This window comes from Sander vitreus, chromosome 15, assembly GCF_031162955.1.
Source record: "Sander vitreus isolate 19-12246 chromosome 15, sanVit1, whole genome shotgun sequence".
Classification (NCBI taxonomy): domain Eukaryota; kingdom Metazoa; phylum Chordata; class Actinopteri; order Perciformes; family Percidae; genus Sander; species Sander vitreus.
In genome coordinates, this window is record NC_135869.1 from 19,411,325 (window position 1) to 19,433,805 (window position 22,481).

Consider the following 22,481-nt stretch of genomic DNA (forward strand, 5'->3'; position numbering starts at 1 on the left):
GTATGTATGCACAAACTATATGGGCAATTGTGTTATTGGCTTGTTGCATGTAAGTACACAGACATCAGTGCATGCTGCGGCTGTGCTTGACCTCCACTGTTATCTAACCAAGGACAGATCCCCTTGCTGCCTGCAGGGAAGAGGTGACTAAGGCTACAGCTACAGCAGGACCACACATGCACTCCAAAGAGATACTGCATATCGAGGGACCACACAGGTCAGACTCCAACACTGATAAAACACCACCACCCTGCTCCGACAGCATCAGATAAGCTTTAGAGAGAAAGAGAGGAAGCTAATGAGGGACAATGTTATCACACCTGATGTGTGGAAGCAAACAGGCGCTGATGCAGCAACAGAGAAGTGCTCGTGATTGTGATATATACTGCAGAAAGAGGGTTAACTTATACAGGCTGGTACAAAAAAATCACTATGATATATGATATATTGCAATACTCTCTTTTTTCTACTATAGATTGCATGCTGTACTGCCTCGTAACATATGAAAAAGCTGAACTTACGTCTGTGTCAGGACCCTTGTCGGCTCCAGGACAGGAGAAAGTGACGAACTCATGGCACCGTTTGTGGACCACAAAACAGCACACTGATAGAAAAGAGGGAAGACAGTATTACAGTAACAATTTATGATACAACATTGCACACATAAAGTGCATTTAACCACCAAATCTGCCTCTTACGGTAGCAAAATATAAACACACAAAGTTCAGTCACTTTCAGTCACTTTATTATCCCAAATGGGAAACTTGATATGCAGTCAGGAATAAAAGATAAAAAAGAAACACATTCAAGCAACATACAAATAGAAGCAACAATACAAGACATGAGTACAACAAAGGTTTCCTGTATGTAATACACGCAACAAAATTTATAACCACTGGAACAATCTCTAAAAACAAAACAAAAAAGTACTACATTACATGTGCAAATTAAGCTGAGTTATTGCACATGGGACAAAGGAGTTTTTACTCCTATTGGTCTTGAACCGAGGTACTCTAAATCTGCGACCTGAGGGGAGTATTACAAACTCAGAGTGAATGGGGTGGTTTGTGTAGTCTAATATAGACCGAGCCTTGCGAAGGGGGACTGTGGGAAACCTATCACCTTGCCAGCCGCCTTTACAATATGGCTGAGGTGGATTTTGTCCCTGATGTTCAGGTTACCGTACCAAGCAATCACGGCAAAGTATGGTATCTTTATTCTGTCTGGTGTTTTGTGACAAATTGTTGAGAAATAGAGGGTGAAACAGAAAGTGAAACACAGTAAGCGAGAGAATGTGCATGTAAATTATCATCAATCAACCTTGAAGTGAGTTTGACAAGCCTCTTTTATACGAACACACAAACAAATGCAGACAAACAAACTCATATGCATGTGCAGTCCTACACTCACACACGAAAAATGTCACTATATGATCTAGTGCATTCTGCAGCCGTCGGCTCTTTACAATCGGTTGGGTTGATGCCAATTGCATCATCGTCTCCCACCACACTTGGAACCGCCTCTACCAAAAGTGTCACTCAACGTGACATGGCTGACATGACAGTTTACATTTGGACGCCGGTGCAGATCTGGGGGGGAAAGTGAAAGCGTGGACATCTGCGACAGGCTGACTCTCACTCTGTGTACCCAACTGTATTTTCTTCCATGCCATTGTTTGAAATTCCTCATTCTTTCTTTCTTTTTTCATTCTCACACAATCTGTCTGCTTCGCTCATTGTCAAGCTGCCTGCTTGTTCATGTGCACTTTTGTGCTTTCCCACCATTGTAATTGTGTGGTTTTTGTCTCTTACTCTGCCAACAACGTCACAGTTGCCAGACAATCTGACGGCCATCGGTTGAACAAGTGAAATTTGTTTCCTGAGAAGTCCAAGAAACAGCAGGGGTTTCGACTGTCCATGGCTGTGAGGATAGATAGATCATGAATGTGAGCATTGTATCATCAGTATCATCAGTATTTTCAGCATAATGATTGTTTCCATCATCACAATTCTAATCTAATGCTAATACTCACTACAGCATTTCTCCCTGTATATGTATGTGAGAGGTGAATATTCCCTCGACACTGGTGTAGTGCTGAGCCAGTGGCAGCATTTGAATACATCTCTCTCAGTAATAAAGACAAAAACAAGGCAGAGGGGGAAAGGAGGGGGATAAAAGCTCAGCAAAAAAGTAGCCCATGGTGATTTATCCATGCTCTAAAGTTGTCATCTGTGCCATTTGTCATTTTCATAATGCACTGCACACGCAAAAACAGAAGCAGGCTGCAGTATACACAGGTGTAAAGCCAGGTGGCGGAATTTTCTAGGACCCAGTCAGTGGAGAATTCTCAGCCATGCTGTTGATGTGGCCAGACTGAAAAATCTCAACTATTACATGGATTGCCATTCAGTTGTATACAGACATTCATTAATCCTAATGACTTTGGTGAGTTATTGACTGTCATCTAACGCCACCATGGGAAACTTTGAACTTGTCTGATACTTTGATTTATAAATAAATACCTGCAAAACTAAAGACATTCCCAGCAGCTGTACTTTTTGTTTAGTACTAAATAGGAAATGTTGGCATGCTAACATGCTAAACTAAAATGGTACACCTGGTCAACATTACACCTGCTAATCATTAGCATGCTAGCATTGTTATTGTCAGCATTAGCATTTAGCTTTAAACACCGCTGTGCCTAAGGTCAGGCCGCTCGTTTTAAGCCCCCAACGTCTCCTTCCAGGCAGCGCTGTGACCGTTGACTTCATGGCACCTAACCCTAACCCTAACCTTAACCCTAACCATAACCATAACCATTGCCTAATCCTGCCTGGAAGGAGATGTTGGGGGCTTAAAACACCGATAAACGGTCAGGCCGCTCAGAGCCGTTGCATTACTATAAACTCTTAGTCTTCTTGGATCAAGTTGTTTGGTAATAAAATGTGGGAGTTAAATTAAATTTCAACACAAAGTAAAACAATAAATACAAGTTATTGCAACAATGCTACACACCCCATCAAAAATGATTTGTTAGGTAAAGAGGCCTCTCTGTTACCTCTAGCAGACTGTTTTTGTAGTTCACAAAGACAAGGAGAGCAATGATTCTTCTCCAGTAAAACAATCAGCTGATCCAAGTCACATCAGTTTCAGAAGTCAGGATCTCCCAGATACTTAATCATTAGCCTAATACATGAATCATATCAGTTTTAAAATATGAGGTGTAAAAATCAATAGGCTACAGTTTTATTTCAATGTGTCGGATACATATCTAAACGTGAATTATGTTGAACATTAATAGTCTATGTTGAAAATCAAAACAGTTTGTTCCTCAACAGCTGTGATTACAGATTTGAAATGAATCTTTGAATTTTAGTCATTCATATTTCATTACTTTAGTAGTAATATTGTAGTTTTTTTTGAAAGTTAAACATGCTATCGAACCCCAACCTCAGCCAGCACAATAACGTAACATTTAAAGGCCTCTTAAGACTCAGAAAAGATGCAAAAAACAGACCGAGGGAACAAAACCAGTGTTGAAATCCCTCTTTATTGCCTGAAGTGTTTTCAAAAAATCTGTTTTTCTATCTGTCACTGCAGAGTATATCAGCAATTGTTTTGGTGTAGACCTCAAGAGTATTCATTCCCACTTCCCACATCCACCTCTAACTCGCCCCACAGTCAAACTTTCAATCGTCCTAGCCCACATCCTGCCCACTCTGCTGTCAATGGAATAAAAAAAACAACATTTTCTTACATGCAAAACACATGAAATCTGTTGTGTGTATTTTCATCTTCTCTGCTTCAATTCTGTGACACACTTTTACTCAGCAGGATTAACTCTGAGTGCAACCATCAGGTTTCTCTTTTCCTCCCTACAGCCTATTTACAATATGTGAATCACGGGCGTAATGACGTCCTTACTTCTTCCTCTCCCTCCATCCATCAACACTCCATATACCCTCAGCAGCCACACACCCACTTGTCCATTGCCGCCTGTGTTTAGGCCTGATCTCAGACCAGCTTGAGTGCTGGTGCTGCAGTGTGGAGCTGAGCAGACAGACTTGACACTGATCTCAGTACAGAGGTGAAGAAGGGTGGTTAAGCTGTGTATAATGGAAGAAATAAATCTAGCTTTAGACTGTGTGTGTGTGTGTGTGTGTGTTACCCAGACTTATACAAGACAGAGACAGTGTTTCTCTGTGACTATAATCCCTGGCGTCAACTCTCAGGCGCATGCAAACACACACACACACACACACACACACACACACACACACACACACACACACACACACACACACACACACACACACACACCGAAACATTAATCTAAAAGCTGTTTTAAGAAAACAGGAGCCAATATGCTGCTGTGGCTGAATAACAGAGGCACTCTGGGGGCTCACAGGATGTTACATACAACCAACCAATCAGGAGAAAAGCTGTGAAGACACCTTACATTTATTTACACCTGCTCGCTATGTGTTGAATCAACAAAACAATTCTTCATCTTCTCCCAAGATGAGAGACAAAAAGAGGGAGAAACACATACAAAGAAACCTGTGGGAGGACTTACATTAACAATGATTTTTGTGTGACTTTAATGCTACTATAATAAATCTTAGGCACAGGGATCTCACAGGGAAACTCAGTAGTAAGAAGTGTCTCCAGATGGTTTTAAGTCCTCTCAGGGAGAGCTGTGTGAAGCAACAGGAGCAGAGGTGACACAGTGACATACTGTATCGTCAGGGATATAATGATGAATTACTATGGGCTTTGTTTCACCAGTCTAATTTCATAAGCACAAAGATAAGGGGCTTCAGAATTACAAAGAAGCTTAAACAATACAAATGCTTTCTTGTGCGTAAATGTGTGTGTGGGAAAGAGGAAAAGTGCTAAAGTAATCTGGTATAATTGGTAATCTACCAAGCCACTGTTAATAGAATTATGCTGTGCTGTTGCCAAGATGAAAAGCTTGCGTTGGAGATAAGGGACAGGGCAGAACACCTGCAGTGCCGGACTAACTCAATACCTTCCAGACATTCAATTGATCCGGGCCCCCAGAGTGTATCCGAACACAAAGGGAGCTGAGGCTTTGATCCAAGATCCACAGGAGGAAAAGAGGGAAGGGTGCGAGTGGACAGATGAATAGGCGGAGGGGGACGGAACAAATCCACCGGGGTTAGGGTTCCTATGACTGTAGACACATGGATGTTAAAAGAATGTTTTTATCTGCTCAAACAACTATTATACTCTTGCATCTGCAACATTTTAGCACCAAAATATTGTTGTGTTGAAGTCACCATCTGGAAATTATACACAAATTATTAATTGTGCCCCTCTTCTTGCCATACACTTTAAATAAACACAGACAATATGTAACATGTTGTGTTTCCCTCCTTATTACAGCTCTGTGGTCTTTCTCTAAATTGTTTGTCATTTCAGGCAAGAAAAATGGCAGCGGAGGACAGGAGCGGAGAGGCATGGAGAGGGTGAGGGAGGTGTATTTTCCTCTCTTGGCTATTTTTAGGCTTGATTCTGGCCAGGGCTGGAACAGTGTGTACTGAACCCCACTGTGGTGGAGAAGTGAGGGAAGACATTTTCTTTACACCGCTCTACACCTGGCCAATGGACACTATAAATACACTGATACACAAAGACATATCTCAGGGAAACGTGAATGTGCGCGTACAGTGAATGATGAGTAAAAAGCTTTTCCTCTGTAAGTGCTGAATGAGAGAGAATGGTACAATGGGCCTATAGAAGTACTGTATCCTAAGTACAGCAGAGAGCAGTACTCTGGCCTGTGTCAAGTTCTCATCAAATTTTAAATTTTCAGTTCAAAGAGAAACTATATCCGTATGGTGTTTACCACCCTGGTCACTTCCACTAGCCTTCTGCTCTCATGATTGAATCTGTTAAAGCAGCAAAAAAGCAAATAAGAAGAGCAAATTTCATCTCTATTCTCCCTTTGTTTATGTCCATACTGTGAATAAAAAAATGTGTCTTTCCACACACTCTATGTCAAATTTCATCTCTATTCTCCCTTTGTTTATGTCCATACTGTGAATAAAAATGTGTCTTTCCACACACTCTATGTCAACATCACTATAGAAGTATAAACATTACTTAATACATTGTTTTATATATATATATATATATATATATATATATATATATATATATATATATATATATATATATATATATATATATATACATATCTTCCAGACGTCTCTGACTTCAATAGTGCAACCTCTGAACTTCTGCCATTGCAGTGAGTGACAGTTGTGCGATTTTCCAGGGCCACAGGTCACATAACCCTTAACCACCAGCTTGAGATCAATGGCCAGGGACCACAGTTGGAGTGACTTGATGACAGTTAGGATAACCAGAGAGGATACAGAAATAGGTTATATTTTGTGCAGGATATTTCACTTTATATTTATATTTTTCTGTATTTTGTCCTGCATTTCGCTAAAGGGTAATTACACCCATTTTCAATACATACATGTTATTCCTTTGGTCTAAGATAGTCCAAACATATTAGTAAACATGAACAACTCTCTCCCAACTCCATAAGAGTGCTAAAACTCAATTTTGTTATGGCATCAAATATATAGTCCGCAACTGCTTCATAGACAATGCATTTGTAAAGATTTTATAGATGACGCTGGGAGCACCCAGAAGAATGTTCCTGAATGAGTATACTCTATGGGTACATTTTCTGTTTCAGAACTGAGAACACTACAATAGACTATTAATACTTCTCTGTCTTTTTCTGAGAAATACGTCATAGAATTTGAGACAAGGTGGGTCACCTTCAAATTCCTTATGCAGTAAAAAACCATGTCCAAGTAATGGCAGATTGGTTCACAGTTAAAGACGCTGTAGCAGAGTAAATTGCCTCAGTATATCACAATATAAGTCTCTGTCCTTTTCCCACCACCCTTGGGAGATGAAATATGTGTTATATATACCGGCAGGCAGTGTTTGCCTGAAGAGGGAGGAACTGAACAGAGCTGCAGCTACAACAAAGGCCTGGAAACTCAATTTCAGCACACACATTCAATTATCCATGGCACACAGAGGACAAAGACATAAAGTAGGGACACAAACAGTGACCACATGACCTTGAAAGCAACAATGAAACTGTACACAAAAAACGCTGATGGACTACATCACAAGAAAAGACAGGAAGAGATGGGAATGGGAGACAGAATAGAGCAGACATGAACAGATAATAAACTTTCTTCAGGGCACACAGAATTTAGCAAAACTTCCCCAGAACTCTGTTTGTGTCTGGCCTGTATGAATATGCATGTGTTTGATTGTTTACATATGTGCATTTATAAAGAATTATGCAATTTCTGCATGGGAGCGGGGAATTGCAGAGAACAGAGTAGAAAACCTCGGGGGAGATTCAGCACAGTTGGGATGCTGCTCCGTTTTTAACAAAGCAAAACAAAACAATCGTCACAAACTCCCTGAACAGTTACAGAGGGAGAAAATGGGGACCGCATAACATCTGATTGGTTGAGAGAAGATGGGAGCACTTTCAGTGGAGTTCAAGGAGAATTTGGCCTTGTCAGATTGCATCACAACGCCTATGTTGTCCTCAGTCTCCTCCCACACAGCCCTGCAGGTTGGCAGGAGATGGCAGCTATCACCTTGGCTCTGTGTCTTATGAGATCTGTGTTTGATTATGCATGTCTGGATAACGTGTTACAGCTGTCCCAGACAGTGGAGACGATGTCCCCAGTGTGCATGCTTATTTTTTTTTGCATGTTGTGATTTCTTTTTCTCACTTTCTCGTCATTTAGTACAAACACTAAACAGCCACACTGCATTGTTTTACCCTATCTTCAAGCCAGCAACAATAAATTTCTGTGAGCATTAGGATCTCATTTTTAACCATGCAACATTTTGTACAGACATTCATGGTTCCCAGAGGATGAATCCTGACTTGATGATGTCCATGATCCTCTGACTTTTCCTCTAGTGCCACCATCAGGTTTACATTTTTTATTGACATATCTCTGTTGGATGTATTACTGTGAAATTATGGCACAGACCTTCATGTTCCCCGGAGAATGAACTATCATAACTTTGATCCCCTGACCTTCCATCCAGTGCCATTATTAGGTCAACATTTAATGTTGTCCAATCATTTTTTGTATTGTATTTATGACCAAATACCTGCAAAGCTAAAAACATTCTTAACAGCCTCAGCTATACCATGTGTTTAGTGCTTTTAAGCAAATGTTAGCATTCTAACACACTAAACTAAGATGGTGAACATGGTAAATGTATACTTGCTAAACATCAGCATGTCATTGTGAGCATGTTAGCATGCTGATGTTAGCATTTAGCTCAAAGTACCCTTGTGCCTAAGTAAAGCCTTGCAGGGTCACTACCCTGTCTGCAGACTGTTAGTCATGTTTATATAGAATAATAAGTCATTATTTTCCATGCCATTAGATGCCCAACACCCCTGGAATAATTTTCTGTATGCAGAGATATATGCATGCCAGTTAGACATAAATGAACACATGAATTATCAGATATGATGCACACAGACACACAACCAGAGGCACGCACGTAGTTCATACTCACACAAATACACACAGTCTTTGCAGCACTAATAGTGTTTGTATTAAGAAATGGCCACAGGGGGACTGGATCAATTAATTTAAACTACAGGTAGGAGTGTTCGGCTGCCAGACATCTCTGAGTTACACAGGGGAAATAGTGATACTGCCTCATGAATTAAATATGACTCAGCCGTCGACACACATATATACACATGTTGAAGCATACACATACGAATACTTGTTTATGCTTTTGAGCGCACACAGAGACATATGCACATACGCAGGCTCATTTTTACACACATACATACATGCATAAACAAACAAACATTCATTCACTACCTATGCTTTATTTCTGTCAGACAAGACAGACAGTTCGTCACTTCGTCTGGTTCTCTTGTCTCCTCGGCTTCACTCACTCACTCACTCACACACTCACTCACACACTCACACACTCACACACTCACTCACTCACTCACTCACACACTCACTCACACACACTCACACACACACACACACACACACACACACACACACACACACACACACACACACACACACACACACACACAGGCAAAAGGCAAAGGTCACAGCCAAGTCTGAGGCTGGTGCCTGGGGACAAGCTGATACCACACATCAACATCAGGGCATCTTCCACTCCTGCGGCACTGCATGTCCTAGACTAATATGTTGAGGTTAAGGCTAAATTAGTCTCAGGACACTTTGAAACATAAATACCACACTGCTTTTTTTTTTTTTTCTTCCTCATTTTAGTCACTTTCCATAAATTCTCGCACAGGTCTCGTTTTTCATCTTTTCTCTGTTACCCGTCTTTCACATTCTTGTTCAAAGACAGAGACCAAAAAGAATTGTTCCATATCAACAGTGACCTTAATCAAAATTCACTTCTGTGGTAGAAAAAAACCTTTGTAATAGAAAAATGTGCTTTTGTTAACACAGTATAGCCCAAGGCAACCTCAACTCAACACTATTCAGTGAGTAAACATACAATTGTATATAAAAAAAACAACTGGGGTCTATTCTCCACTACAGACGGACATCCTGCTGCAGCTGCAGATATAAAACTGATACAATATGGCAGCTAAACAGTTTGATACACTTTCTAATATGCCGACCCTGATGTTTGCTCATGCAATTTTTTTAGCTTTGTACGGTTTCTCTTACTCTCCTCACATTAAAGCAACGAGCAGAGACAATTTTTACTTCTACAATGCTGCATCAATTTCTTGAGTTCATTTCCTGAGAAACTATATGCTTATGAGTTTCAGAAACCTGAGCATTGATGCTCATAATTCACTCTGCTGTAATGAAACAATAAGCACCTGATGTAGTTAGAATCTGCCGAATAATTACAATTGTATGTTCGTCATTACTGCTGTATTGTTGAATAAGAAAATGGAAAAATAAAGTTGTGTGTATGAATCAGTGCAGTATGTACCTAATGTTGATCTTGCAATAAATATATATATATATACTTTTTTTAAAACACCCTTTTTCAATTCAGTACACTCAGGAATGTTGCTGCTACTGCCTTGCTTGGCCTGGTATGACCAGTAGCTTATGATGGCTAACGTGAGCTAACTTTATATAGACGTGGCTAACTTGAACCAAGAACACCCTTCACAAAAGCAACATTTCAGAAGGCTTTGTTTGACAACATGAAAGAGGGTCACTTCACAGTTTAATGTTCAATTGTTGGTGTATTTGTGTGTATGTGCTAGAGATGTTCCGATACCGATATTGGTATTGGCTCCGATACTGCCTAAAACGGTGGTATCGGGAAGTACTGGAGTTTATGCACCGATCCGATACCACGTAATAAAGCCCTAAAGAAAAAATACGTTAAAGTAGTGTATTTATGTTCTTTTTCCGTTATAACTGACTGTCAAACTGCATATTAAAAGAACGTTCTGTGGCATTCATGTTTCACAAAGAGTTTAACCTGAGCCAGACCGACAACAAAGATAGAAATAGTATCACATCCATACAGGGATAGTAGTATACAGTTCTTAAAACATAATAAACTATATGACACACTGGTATCGGATCGGTACTCGGTATCGGCCGATACGTAAGTTCAGGTATCGGAATCGGTATCGGGAAGCAAAAAATGGTATCGGACCATCTCTAGTATGTGCACAGAAATATATACAAGACTTCAACATTAATATTACAACTGGTAGCTGTTTACAATAATATCAAAGATCCTCTGCTGATCAGAAACTACCGCATTAGATCTGGATAATCTAATAAAATATGTTTTGCAAGTAGCAAAAAGGCCCACACACTTACATATACAACAGCTTTAATAACAACCCGACAAATGTTTCCAGCGGTGCTTTAGTTGAGCAGCATGAATCATAGTGAAGTTAAGTTGTAGTATGAATCATATTGCACTCCTGTGTAGGAAGACTTACACATCCACCTGGAGTCAGATAAGCAAACACAAATTAAATAAATGAAGATGAATCATCGTAGTCTTTTGCGGGCATGAACCACTGCTTAGTAAATCATGAAAAACAACAATAAATAAGTTGATACGCACACAGGTAGCTCAGAGTTAGAGACAGAAGACACAGTTGATTTTCTATTAGGATTCGAAGATTGTATAAAACTGGATTAAATAAAATAGAAGTAATACAATTAAAAACTATATGCAAAACAGGAGTGGGTGAAAAGGGGTGAAAGGAAAGCAAAGGAAGGAAAGGAAAAACAAACGAAAACAAAAGCAGATTTTGATTAACTAAGTTGGAGTTTGTATTATCTCATTGAGTCAGAAGACAGTACATCACAATATAGTTGGAGGCTTCCCGTCGTTGCACATACTGTACATATACACACATCTACACGCAAACACATGGCCTCATCCAGATGCAAATGTACAGGAGAGAACTCACAGATGGACACTTACACATGTAGACAGCCTCCTCAAATATGCAGACTTGAAAACACACACTCTCTCACACACACACACACACACACACACACACACACACACACACACACACACACACACACACACAACCTCTTATTCTCTGTCCCTCTCTTAAGCCATCCAGAAGTGTATTTTTGTAGCACAAAAACTGCAGAGCCCAAGAGAAACACTGTCATGGTGTATTGAGGTCAAGAGGATTGAGTCAGAAAACCTGGCCATTGTAGGTAGTAAAGCAGTCAGTAAAATGTAGTGTTGCTTCAGCCCCTTTATTGCTGATTAATGGCACTCAGCTGAGAAAGGGAGCATGACTCTTCTCATCACTAGGCATCTCTGTGCTTGACTAATTGGCCTAGTAAATCCACACGCCTGCATCCAAGCCTGTGTGGAGCGATTAGTCAGCCTGTCGAGTTCATGGCTTGTACCATTTGGAGCTGAATAAGACAGAGAAAAAAACGAAAGGCAGCAGCTGTGGCAAAATGGCATTCTGTGCTTTCTGCAAAATGGTTTTAATTAGCACCTGCTACCTCCCACACCACCCCAAGATTACTTAATCTTTTTTATTATTAATTAACTGACTGCTAGTGAAAGGGCTTTAAGGATAACAGGTTCAGCTAGCTGGTTAGCAGGTTGCTCAACTGTTCAAACCACAGTTGTTGGGAGTAAAGACCTTCATGACTGCTTTTCGACACTAGCAACAATGACATATACAAACACACACTTGACAATCACATAACTTTAATGCTGCTATAATTGATATTTTAATAATACCAATCAAATGACAATGTGAAAGGGGTTGCTCGTAGTGATGAGCCTGCAGAGAATCATCACCTGAATCTGCAGCTCTACTCGGCTTTACGGAGCTTTACAGTGAGTTTCAGCTCAATGTTTACCTGTCCGACTGCACTTTTACTGTTTTGTTCACTCACAGCTCGCATAGCCTTGTTTTCATCCGCAGTAGGCAGCTGTTTTCAGCAAAAAAGCTCTAAAAACCCACCATCTGTTTAGCAAACAGACACAGTTAGCGGATAGCTGGTGAAGATAGTGGAGCATTTAGCAGCTAAAGAGAAAGATATTTCCCTCAGGAGTTGGCAGAAACCAAAAACAGAACTAAAAAAGAGATAGTATTGGATTTACATACAACACAAAATGAATGATAATGTTGCTCCGTAACTGCTGGATGCGTAAATAAGCAACAATTTCGCCATATCATCTTCAAAAGTGATGACACGTTGATATTATGTTCACAACTTGTTTGCAAGTGGCCAAACAATCAGTTATTGGAGGTTTAACCTTTAACGGACTGATTAATGATGTGTTTCTGAACAACAAAAAGAAGAAAAGCTCTGACGGATCAGAAGGAGATATATCTGGTCAGCGCTCTGCTCTTCTGTGCACTAAATAACTCATGACATTTTACTGTGCAGACAGAACTATCTGTCAGTGAAACTAGAAATGCATGAGGTTGCCATTTAAACCTGATTTAAAACTATACAGCCATCTTCTCCTATGAAAAGAATGACCAAAAAGTCCTGTGAGCTGTATCCCTTTTGCCCAGGTTAAATGCATGATTCGATGGTAAATGTCCACATTTAATATAAGCTCTGAATTTTATCTGCACGTTTCTGATAGTTTTTCCTCAAGTTATATAGTTACATAGTTGATGAGATTTTTTAGTCTGGACTGGAGTGGTGGAAAAAGAGACAAAAGAGCTAAGAGAGTAGTTTTGAGCCCCGCACCCTTCTCTTCATTTTTACTGCTCTCAACAGTGGGGTGAACTAGCTGGCCCATCGAATACGTATGTGGTTAACCTCACTTTCAGATACAATTACGCCCACTGCTCTCCTCCTCTCTCTGCCACTGTGTTTCTTACCACCCCTCTCTGGCTCCACGTAAAGAGCTGCTCTCACAGACGGGGGCCTAATTTTTCACTCAACAGCTTCCCCTGCCACACTGTTGTGTGAAATCGGCTCTGTCAGTGCAGCCGGCCGGGATAAAAGAGCTGTTGACACAGTCTGAACTGACTGTTCAAGGCTACCGTGTCTGTCTGACATTCAGTTTGCATTACAGAGCCTGTAAGGGTGTCGCAGTGATAATGTGCTAGATGGAAACAGGCTGTAGTGTGTTCGGTACATAGCTGTGTGTGTGTACAGTGTGTGAGTAGGTGTGAGCAATCCTGCTGTGTGTTGCCATGAGGGCTGTGGTTGATGTATGGCTTACTATTCCTATGTTGGTCATTCTGCACCAGCTTCAGAATATGTTACTACTCACATGAATTCCATGTCCACATACATCAGCTAGACCATATGTTCATGTGGAAAACATTGCATGATCAATAGGTAAAATGGAGGTAAAAGGGGACTGATCAAAGGTCAACAAGCAGTAAACTGAGCTTCACCTTCTCTTTCACCCTTTAAGGAGGCATGCCAGCAACAGTCCTCATGATCTGTAAGGACACATAACAACTGAGCTCTCTTACTGCAGCATTAGCATTTCCTCCCTCTGGCTTGAATACTGAACTAGCAGAGAGATGTGTCAGGCAGTCCCTTAATTATTTACTGAAGCAAATTCATCATGTTTATATTTCCTAGTCGTAGATAGTATGGATAGAGGGATGTAGAATAATAAAATATGTTAAAGTCACTGAAAAGAAATGTGTAATAAGGATGAACCGCTTAGATAGTCAAAATGAGCCTTGGATAAAGTTATTTCTATACGTTTATGCTTTGTTGTCAATAGTTCTGTTTTCATAAATTAATTAAAATCCTCAGGATCTATTGCTACAGTGCAGGCTTTCAAATATTACAACAAAACAGTTGGTGAGAAATGATGCAACCCACTCAAACCCTTCTTAAGGGCAGAATAACAGTTTTATTAATGGTTTCATTCTGGATGTCTATACTAGAACATGGGGAAAGTACCTGAGCTTTCTGGGGTGATCCTAAGAAGCGTGTGCTGGGGAGAGACATGTATGATGGGCTTATGGTGTTGTCATTTATACATATGTTTATTTGGTTTATGGTTTATTGTCTATTTGTTACTATTTTGTTAGTCTATATCGACGATGTTTCACTTCCGGGATTGTTCAGGTGCCACTGGATATTCCGCCGGATGTCCCTCATTCGCCCGGGGGGAAGATGATGTGTTCATGTTGCGAGTTGTATGTATGTTGTTAAAAAATAAAAATAAAATAAAAAATTGTTAATCACAAAAACATAATGGTTTAATTCATTTAGTTTCTAAGCCCTGCACCTATTTGATAGACTGTTAATATACTGTTAATATAGTTAGTATAATCAAGTAGTATTTTACCCACAGATGCTTTTTCATGAAAGACATAGGAGTTAAAAAAAGGGAAGTTGCCAACTCTGACACACAAACAACAGACAGCACAGAATATACTCTCCCTTATAATTTTATCCATGGGAGCCCGGAGATCATAAACGCAGATCAAAAGATAAAATTCCTTCCATTCTAGCATACGAGATGCCAAAAAAAACATGGTATCAAAGCCCCAAAAGATTTTCCCTTGTGGTGCCTGTTGCTATATTTGCTCTGAGCGGAGCAAAGAGGCTGGGAAAGACCAGGAGGAAAAACAACTGTGACACCTTCAATTAGAGCCTCGGACTTGACAGTGTCCTGTCTCCTGTCCTCCCTCATCTCTTCCCCCACAAGAGAGAGCAAGGTGAGAACATTGCAGATGGAGCACCGGTTAATGTGTATGGATGAATTCAAGAGAAACGGGCTATAAAAGGAGAAGTTTGTATGTGCATTGATGTTTTCAGAAAAGTAGCTGAGTCTGCAACCTGCTTCAATATGAGCTTGTAACAATGTGTGAAAGAGAGTTGATACTAACCAGCAGTTCACCTTTTAAGCAGCTTCTAGTACATTAACAGCCTGTCAGAAATACAGGCATCTGATATCACACATAACTATGGTTATTGTGTGAGAGAGTACTTTAATATAGGTGTGTTTAATTCCCTCTAATGCCTGCTTAGAGTCTTTTCTGGAAATATTAACAGCAGAGAGTCATAGTTATTATCACAGTAGCCTACATCATCAGCTGGCAGTTTTCCATGACATTAACACACAATCTGTTGCGTTGTAATGTAATAAAAAAAATTATTTTTTAAAAACATGCTTACTTCCCATAAATATAAAAACTAGATGTGGTCAACCCAATTATATCTAATTCAAGTCTACAAACGTACAAGATTTTACACCTTAGAAATGTGTCATTTTTGAGGACAGAAAGCTGGAGCAAGCTAGGTGGTGAGCTAGCCTTAGCTAAAGCTAATTACCCACTTTTTCCTGTTTCCTGGAATTGGAAAATAAATTTTGATACTTGTTTTTCTGACTCAAAAATAAGACAGTAGCTAAATATTAGATCATAATAGAGAAAAAAAAAAACAGATAAACTATTCCAACAGGAAACTAGCCTAGCTTAGCAGAGTAGCAGTAGCCTAACTGACATCTCTGTAGGCTCCGACTCTCCTGGAAAGCTACCTTTATGTCGCATATTTAAATGTATTTTAATTAGGTCTAAAGATGAAGACATTAAACTAGCTCATTGGTTCAAATGGACAACACAGCTCAAAAATACATTTTGTTTGTAGATGTGTATATCTTCCAAACAGATTAATGTGAGATCTGTAACAAAGATTAAGAATCAGCATAAAAAAACATACAATAAAGGTTTTACAACTTGTATATCTTTTTCACAGCTTGGCTAAGAGCACTGAAACTTCAGCATACTACACTTCCAAACACAATCTGTTTAGTGTCTACTGTAACCTAAAGTACAAATTTGCATATTTTAATTTGTTTACAGCAGGGAATCTGTTTCTGGTGGAAAATACGTTGACAGATGGACAGTCAGGTAAAAAGGGAACGAGGTGTGAGGATGACTAGGAGCTGCGCTGCAGTCTCTTACTGGGTGACCCTCAAACTGCACAACACACGCACACACCGCACCACAGGAGCAGGAAGAAAGAACACACGCTTTAATAAAACCGGCACAGGCACACATATTTTCTAACCCTCTGCCTCTCCCTCACTCTCCCTGTCTCCCTACATCTTTGTCCTTGCACAATAATAGCACGAATGTGAGGGTGGAAAAGTCCCATGTGTCCATCTCAGCCACATACTTCCTGTTTTTCCTCTATTATGTGTCTTTTTAGTTACCTTTTATCTGCACCTCATGACTTTAGTCTTTACAATAGGCTACAGTTGAAGTATTGGCCTGACACATTTATCAAGACTGACCTAAAACAACCATAACAGGAAATGAGAATACTAAAACAGACAGCAGTTTGTTTGTTTGTTTTTTAAAGCACAAATGCCACATATTAACTTGTTCTACTCACGTGCAGATTTCTTTGACATATCTGATAATAAACTGAATATCTTCTGACATTTATTATCTTTTTGACATGTTACAGTATAGGCAAAATGATTAATCCACAATGAAAATAATCGGTCATTGCAACCCTAAAAGACGACGAGTGCAATGATGCTACTACTGATTACTGCAAAGGTTTGCTTATTGAAATTCAAAAAATTTTAGGCTTACCACCTATTTAGTGTAGGGAATGTAACAAACGTAATACACACATTGTGTGCATATGAGATCTTGGAGAGAAGCACCAAATGAAAACCAGACTCCCATCTTAGTGTTTGCTTTTTTGTCCTTGGACCCCCAAGCATCATACCTGAGGACACGCCACTCTCACACACACGCTATAAGACACACACCCAGTGAGCTCGAAATCCTCCTGAGTGCACATTGTGCTCACCTTATGTGGGTCAAGGCGACCTAAAGCATTCCCAAAATAGCTGTGGGTGTAATCACGGCAGGAATTCATTAAGCACAGCTGGAGTGGTGAGACACGTAGTGTAGAGGTGAGCAGCCCGGCTCTAAATCCCCCGGGGAGAGTCTTTCCATCCAGAACAGATAGCGGAGTGTTGCACACACAAATACACACTTACGTTATTGAGCCCTTCACCTTGATAGTTTGAGACAGGAACCAAGTATTAATAAACATTTTATACGTTGTCATGGCAACAGATGATTTAGGTGGATAAGAGGTAACGTCCAATAACAGGGTTCAATGTCTGACGCTAAAATATAGGTCTTCTGTTCTGTTCTGATAGTGTCTTTTATATAAATCATTGGTGCACCATCTATTATGGATAAATCCAACATGCTGCCATCTTCCAGCCCACTATGAGCTCACACTGTGTCATGTCTGTAAATGGGTCAAATAATCCAAGACGAATGCAAAGGCCGATATGCAAGAGGTCAAACCAATCTATCCAAAAAATAAACAATGCAACAACATACTGACACTGGGAAGTCATTCCTTAACAGTGTGGTAGGAAGTTATCGGCATCACTCAGCCAGCCAGTTGTTGCATCTCGTCATAGATCTCTTCCGTCTCTCCTCTCGGTTTCATTTTTGGAAACCACACAGATTAAATCACAGTGCTGTGACTGCTCCTGTCGCTCTCTATTGTTGTTTTTGCATACAGCACAAACAAATCTACACACATACGTTTTTTTGAGAACAGCATACACAGTTTCTTCATCGTTCCCTCTCCTTAAGTCCCTCTGAGCCCTCTCCAACTGCTCTTTTGCCTTTGTTAAAACAGAGATTATGAGAGAACAGCATGTGTCATCTTATTACACAGCATTGTGTCTCAGCAAAAACACACAGGCAGCTCCCTGACAATTACCTACCCACTCTCAGCTAAGTAATGCTGCCGAAGACCCCTTTTTAATGTCACCAGATGACATTGTGTTATGCAAGCAAAAACATTGTGACATGATCTGCTTAGACAGTCTGTTAAAATGAAAATATTGCACTCGTGGCGGTCACTGCTGCACTGAGAATGAGGGCAGAGTCTGTTGCGAATTGGCTATGAAATGGTCTCCTCCCTGTTTTTGTGCTTTGGGGTACGATCACAAAGTGCTGCTGGTTTGGGTTTTCATAACTTCATTCATATCTTCATATCACCTACGATCACAAACGTTTCACCCAGACAGGCTCATAAATGCATCGTCACAGCTACTGAGGCCCATTTTATACGTATAAATGGAGGATAAGGAGGTGATGCCAAGCTCCAGTGTTGTTTTAATATTTTTTCAGTGCTCGCCCGGGGTAGTTGGCAGAAATTTGGCAGAGAGTGCCACGCACTGTCACTATAGTAACCTTGGCACAACCCTTGCTGGCAAGAGTTTACAGTAGCTATTGAATATGAGGAAAAAGATATAGAGAACTTATGCTGTTAATCAAAATGATTTTGTAAGACATGACACATGGCTGGTTTGGTGTGTGAGAGGCTCCTGGGTGGATTTCTGGGAACTGGTCACTGCACATACAGACATTAGCAAGAAATATTGTATGGTAAAATATTGTATTTCATTGTCTTGGCTGTAAAGTGTATTCCCTACGGGAGCTGGGAGGCCCAACAGTCAGACAGGGACTTTAAACAATGCATAATAATAAAAATAACTCGGTCTAAATCAAAATAATAGTGAACACATTTTAAGGCAATATTAACACGAAAGTATTTGCTGATTCATTTTCCTCTGTTATACACACTATAGACGGCACATTTAAATCACCTTTTAACAGCAAAATGACGACCAAGATGAAATTAAAATACCAAAGTGGTCCCCAAAAATAGCAGAATGAATTAAGAAGTACCAAACTCAGTACTAAAAATAACATAAATGTTTTGAACAGCATATACCAGCAAATATTTCATTGAGCATTTGAAGTTATAATTCTTAAGATTTTCAGGAAATACAACCCTGTTTTTTATACTATCTATGGTCCGCATGTTTTAATGCAATAACCATTCAATGCATTTACATTATTTTGTCATTGTTGTGTATCTCTGCTACCAGTTAATCAAATACTGCTACTTGTTTACTAATCAATCAATGGTCTAGGGCCAAAATACTATACATCTCTGACTTGCTTCCACACTATGAACCCTCTAGACCTCTTATGTCATCAGGGATCAGTTTGCTTACGGTTCCTAGGACCAAAACAAAACATGGTAAAGCTGCTTTCAGTTATTATTAGAGATGGTCCGATACCATTTTTTGCTTCCCGATACCGATTCCGATACCTGAACTTGCGTATCGGCCGATACCGAGTACCAATCCGATACCAGTGTGTCATATATTTTATTATGTTTTAAGAACTGTATACTACTATCCCTGTATGGATGTGATATTATTTCTATCTTTGTTGTCGATCTGGCTCAGGTTAAACTCTTTGTGAAACATGAATGCCACAGAACGTTCTTTTATTATGCAGTTTGACAGTCAGTTATAACGGAAAAAGAACATAAATAAACTACTTTAACGTATTTTTTCTTTAGGGCTTTATTACATGGTATCGGATCGGTGCATAAACTCCAGTACTTCCCGATACCGATACCAGCGTTTTAGGCAGTATCTCTAGTTATTATGCTCCACACCATTGCAATAAACTTCCAGAAGATCTTAGATCTGCCCCAACTCTGGCCATTTTTAAAAATAGGCTAAACGAGTTTATGTTTGCCTCTACTGTCTGGTTAACTCTACCTTCATTGCTGCTGGTAATTTGCACTAAAACGATGTAACCTCTTGTTGTTTTTGTACCTTTTATACACTTTTTTATTTTTTTCTATTCCTTTTTGTATATTTTGTGAGAAGCACTTTGAATTGCCTCTGGGCATAAAAACAAACCTAGACAACAGTCATTTACACAGGGGCGCAACTACCCAGTAAGGTTGTGCTGCTGTTCAAATTACATTCACATTTTGTATTTTAAAAAGTACAAATATGCAGAGCCACTTAGCACAGACCTTTAACGAGAGAGAGAGAGATGGGACCCTGTAATTACAGCCATGTCACATGTCACCCAACAGATGTAACTATAGCCTGTATGTCTGACAGCAAAGCTAACATGAACAGCTAATGGTGAAACAAAATCTATTCATGATTCCATGGTAAATCAGAGTTATTGCATAAGTTATGTTTTCCAGCTTCTTGTCATTTATTGTACATGCTACCTTATATTTACCAGTTGTTATTTTACCTTAATAAAATTGATATATGTCATGCATGGGATTGGTACCATAGGGTTTAACCAATATCTAAATGTAGCTATCAGCAACATTGTTTTGCAAACCCCACTTTAGCTGCTAGTGTTAGCAAACACTAGCTTGTCTGAGAACAGTCTGTTAACATGAATATTTGCAAGCCTCCAAGTTTGGTGGCAAATATATGTATGATTCCATGGTAAGGTGAGTTATTGCATTAGTTATGTTTTCCAGATTCTTGTCATTTGTTGTACATGCTACCTTATATTTACCAGTTTTCAGCTCAGCAACCTCGGTTTTGCATATTCTAAGCTAGCCGTAAACCCCCATTTGGCTGCTACATTCCCAGTGTTAGCAAACGCTAGCTAGTCTGTTAACATGAATATTTGCAAGCCTCCAAGCACAGACGTCACACTTTAAATCCTACCTGTTGCCTTTCACCATCCACTTATTGACATGCCATCTCCTTTTCCCTCTCTCTTTTTCTATTTTTAGCCCCCGATAGCTTTTTTGCTTTATCCATCTTTTTCCATAGATGACAACTCACTACTCGTACCTGCTCGCTCAGTGCTCACGGCGCCCACCCGCTCCCACTGCTGAAACCTATGCTATATATACTGGAAATCATGTGTGTGGTTTGTATATTTGTAATTTTAGTCGGTACTCAACTAACTGAAATTACAAATACAGTACTAGCCGTGGGGGCATGATGCACAGAACAAGACTAAAGGGGCTGTAATCCAAGAGTGAATATGATCTGATAACATAAAACACACATCAGAAGAGCTGCTAATATGATAACTAAATGGAAATGGCACACTTTGTTGCTACACTAGTGTTGAGTGAGAAGTGGAGATAGAGGGAAGGGAGACAGTGAAGAGGAGGGGGCAACACTCAATAGTAAAAAGAGGGCATTTGAAAGTGGAGCAGAGACAAGCAGAAGCAGAATTACACATAATTACCCGGGCCAGCTAAGCTTCCACTCTTGGTGTAATTAATGCTGTTCAGCTGGGAGAGGGTTTAAAATCGTCAATATATTAAAGTCTGTTTCAGTGATTTTCTCCACATTCTAATGAGTCCCGAGCAGATACTTCTTAGACTCAATGCTGAGCTTGACTTGATAACTTTCAGGAGAAATAAAGTTTGAAGTGAAATGGAAAAGACTGCTGCAGGACTTTAATGCCAATCAGGTTAGTTGAAAATGATTTAAGATATTTCAGTCGCCAACTAGTTTTGATGTGAAAACTCTCAGATGTATTGCTCTTACTGTATACGGCGTCTAATTCAAAATACATTACAGGGTTTATCTGTTGAGCATATGGAATGCTTAAGCATTTGACTTTCTTGTTCCGGGTACTCATCATTATGCTGGCAGTAAAATCTAATTTGCTTTTGGATTATCATTTGAACTACTGTTCAGATAGTTCAAGGTTTGAGATTGAGTGTCAATCATATCAGAGTTACTTCTATTTCAAGTATATATTTTTCTTCGCACTGATGATTGTTTCAATGCGGAGAGAGTAAAGCTTATAATACACAAACTTTGCTACTTTTTACGTGATTAAATAAAGAAATGAGCTAGGCTTTTAAATGAATGGATTCTCTATTTCCTACAAATGTGGCAGGTGAAATAGTCAAGTGCCGCAGAGAGACACGCACAACGTTGAGCAGGAGATTAATAATAATAATAATAAAACAATCCATAATAAAGCAACAAGGCTTAGATCTGTTTTGTAAGATTTAATGACACATATCTAGGCCATCTTAACACATAAAGCAGAGTGGAGCAGGAGGACCCTTCACATCCCGTCACTTGAGAGAAGCAGCGCTGCGTCTCAG

At 39.7% G+C, this 22,481-nt stretch overlaps 1 protein-coding gene across 1 annotated transcript in view; it reads right to left on the reverse strand.

Annotated features, from left to right (window-relative positions):
* The window catches only part of prkcab (protein kinase C, alpha, b), a 102,937-nt gene that overhangs the window by 72,290 nt on the left and 8,166 nt on the right, over positions 1 to 22,481 (reverse strand). The window contains exon 3 of the mRNA XM_078269861.1: positions 522 to 604. Coding sequence (XP_078125987.1) covers positions 522 to 604 — 83 coding nt within the window. The remainder of the gene's footprint in view (positions 1 to 521; positions 605 to 22,481) is intronic.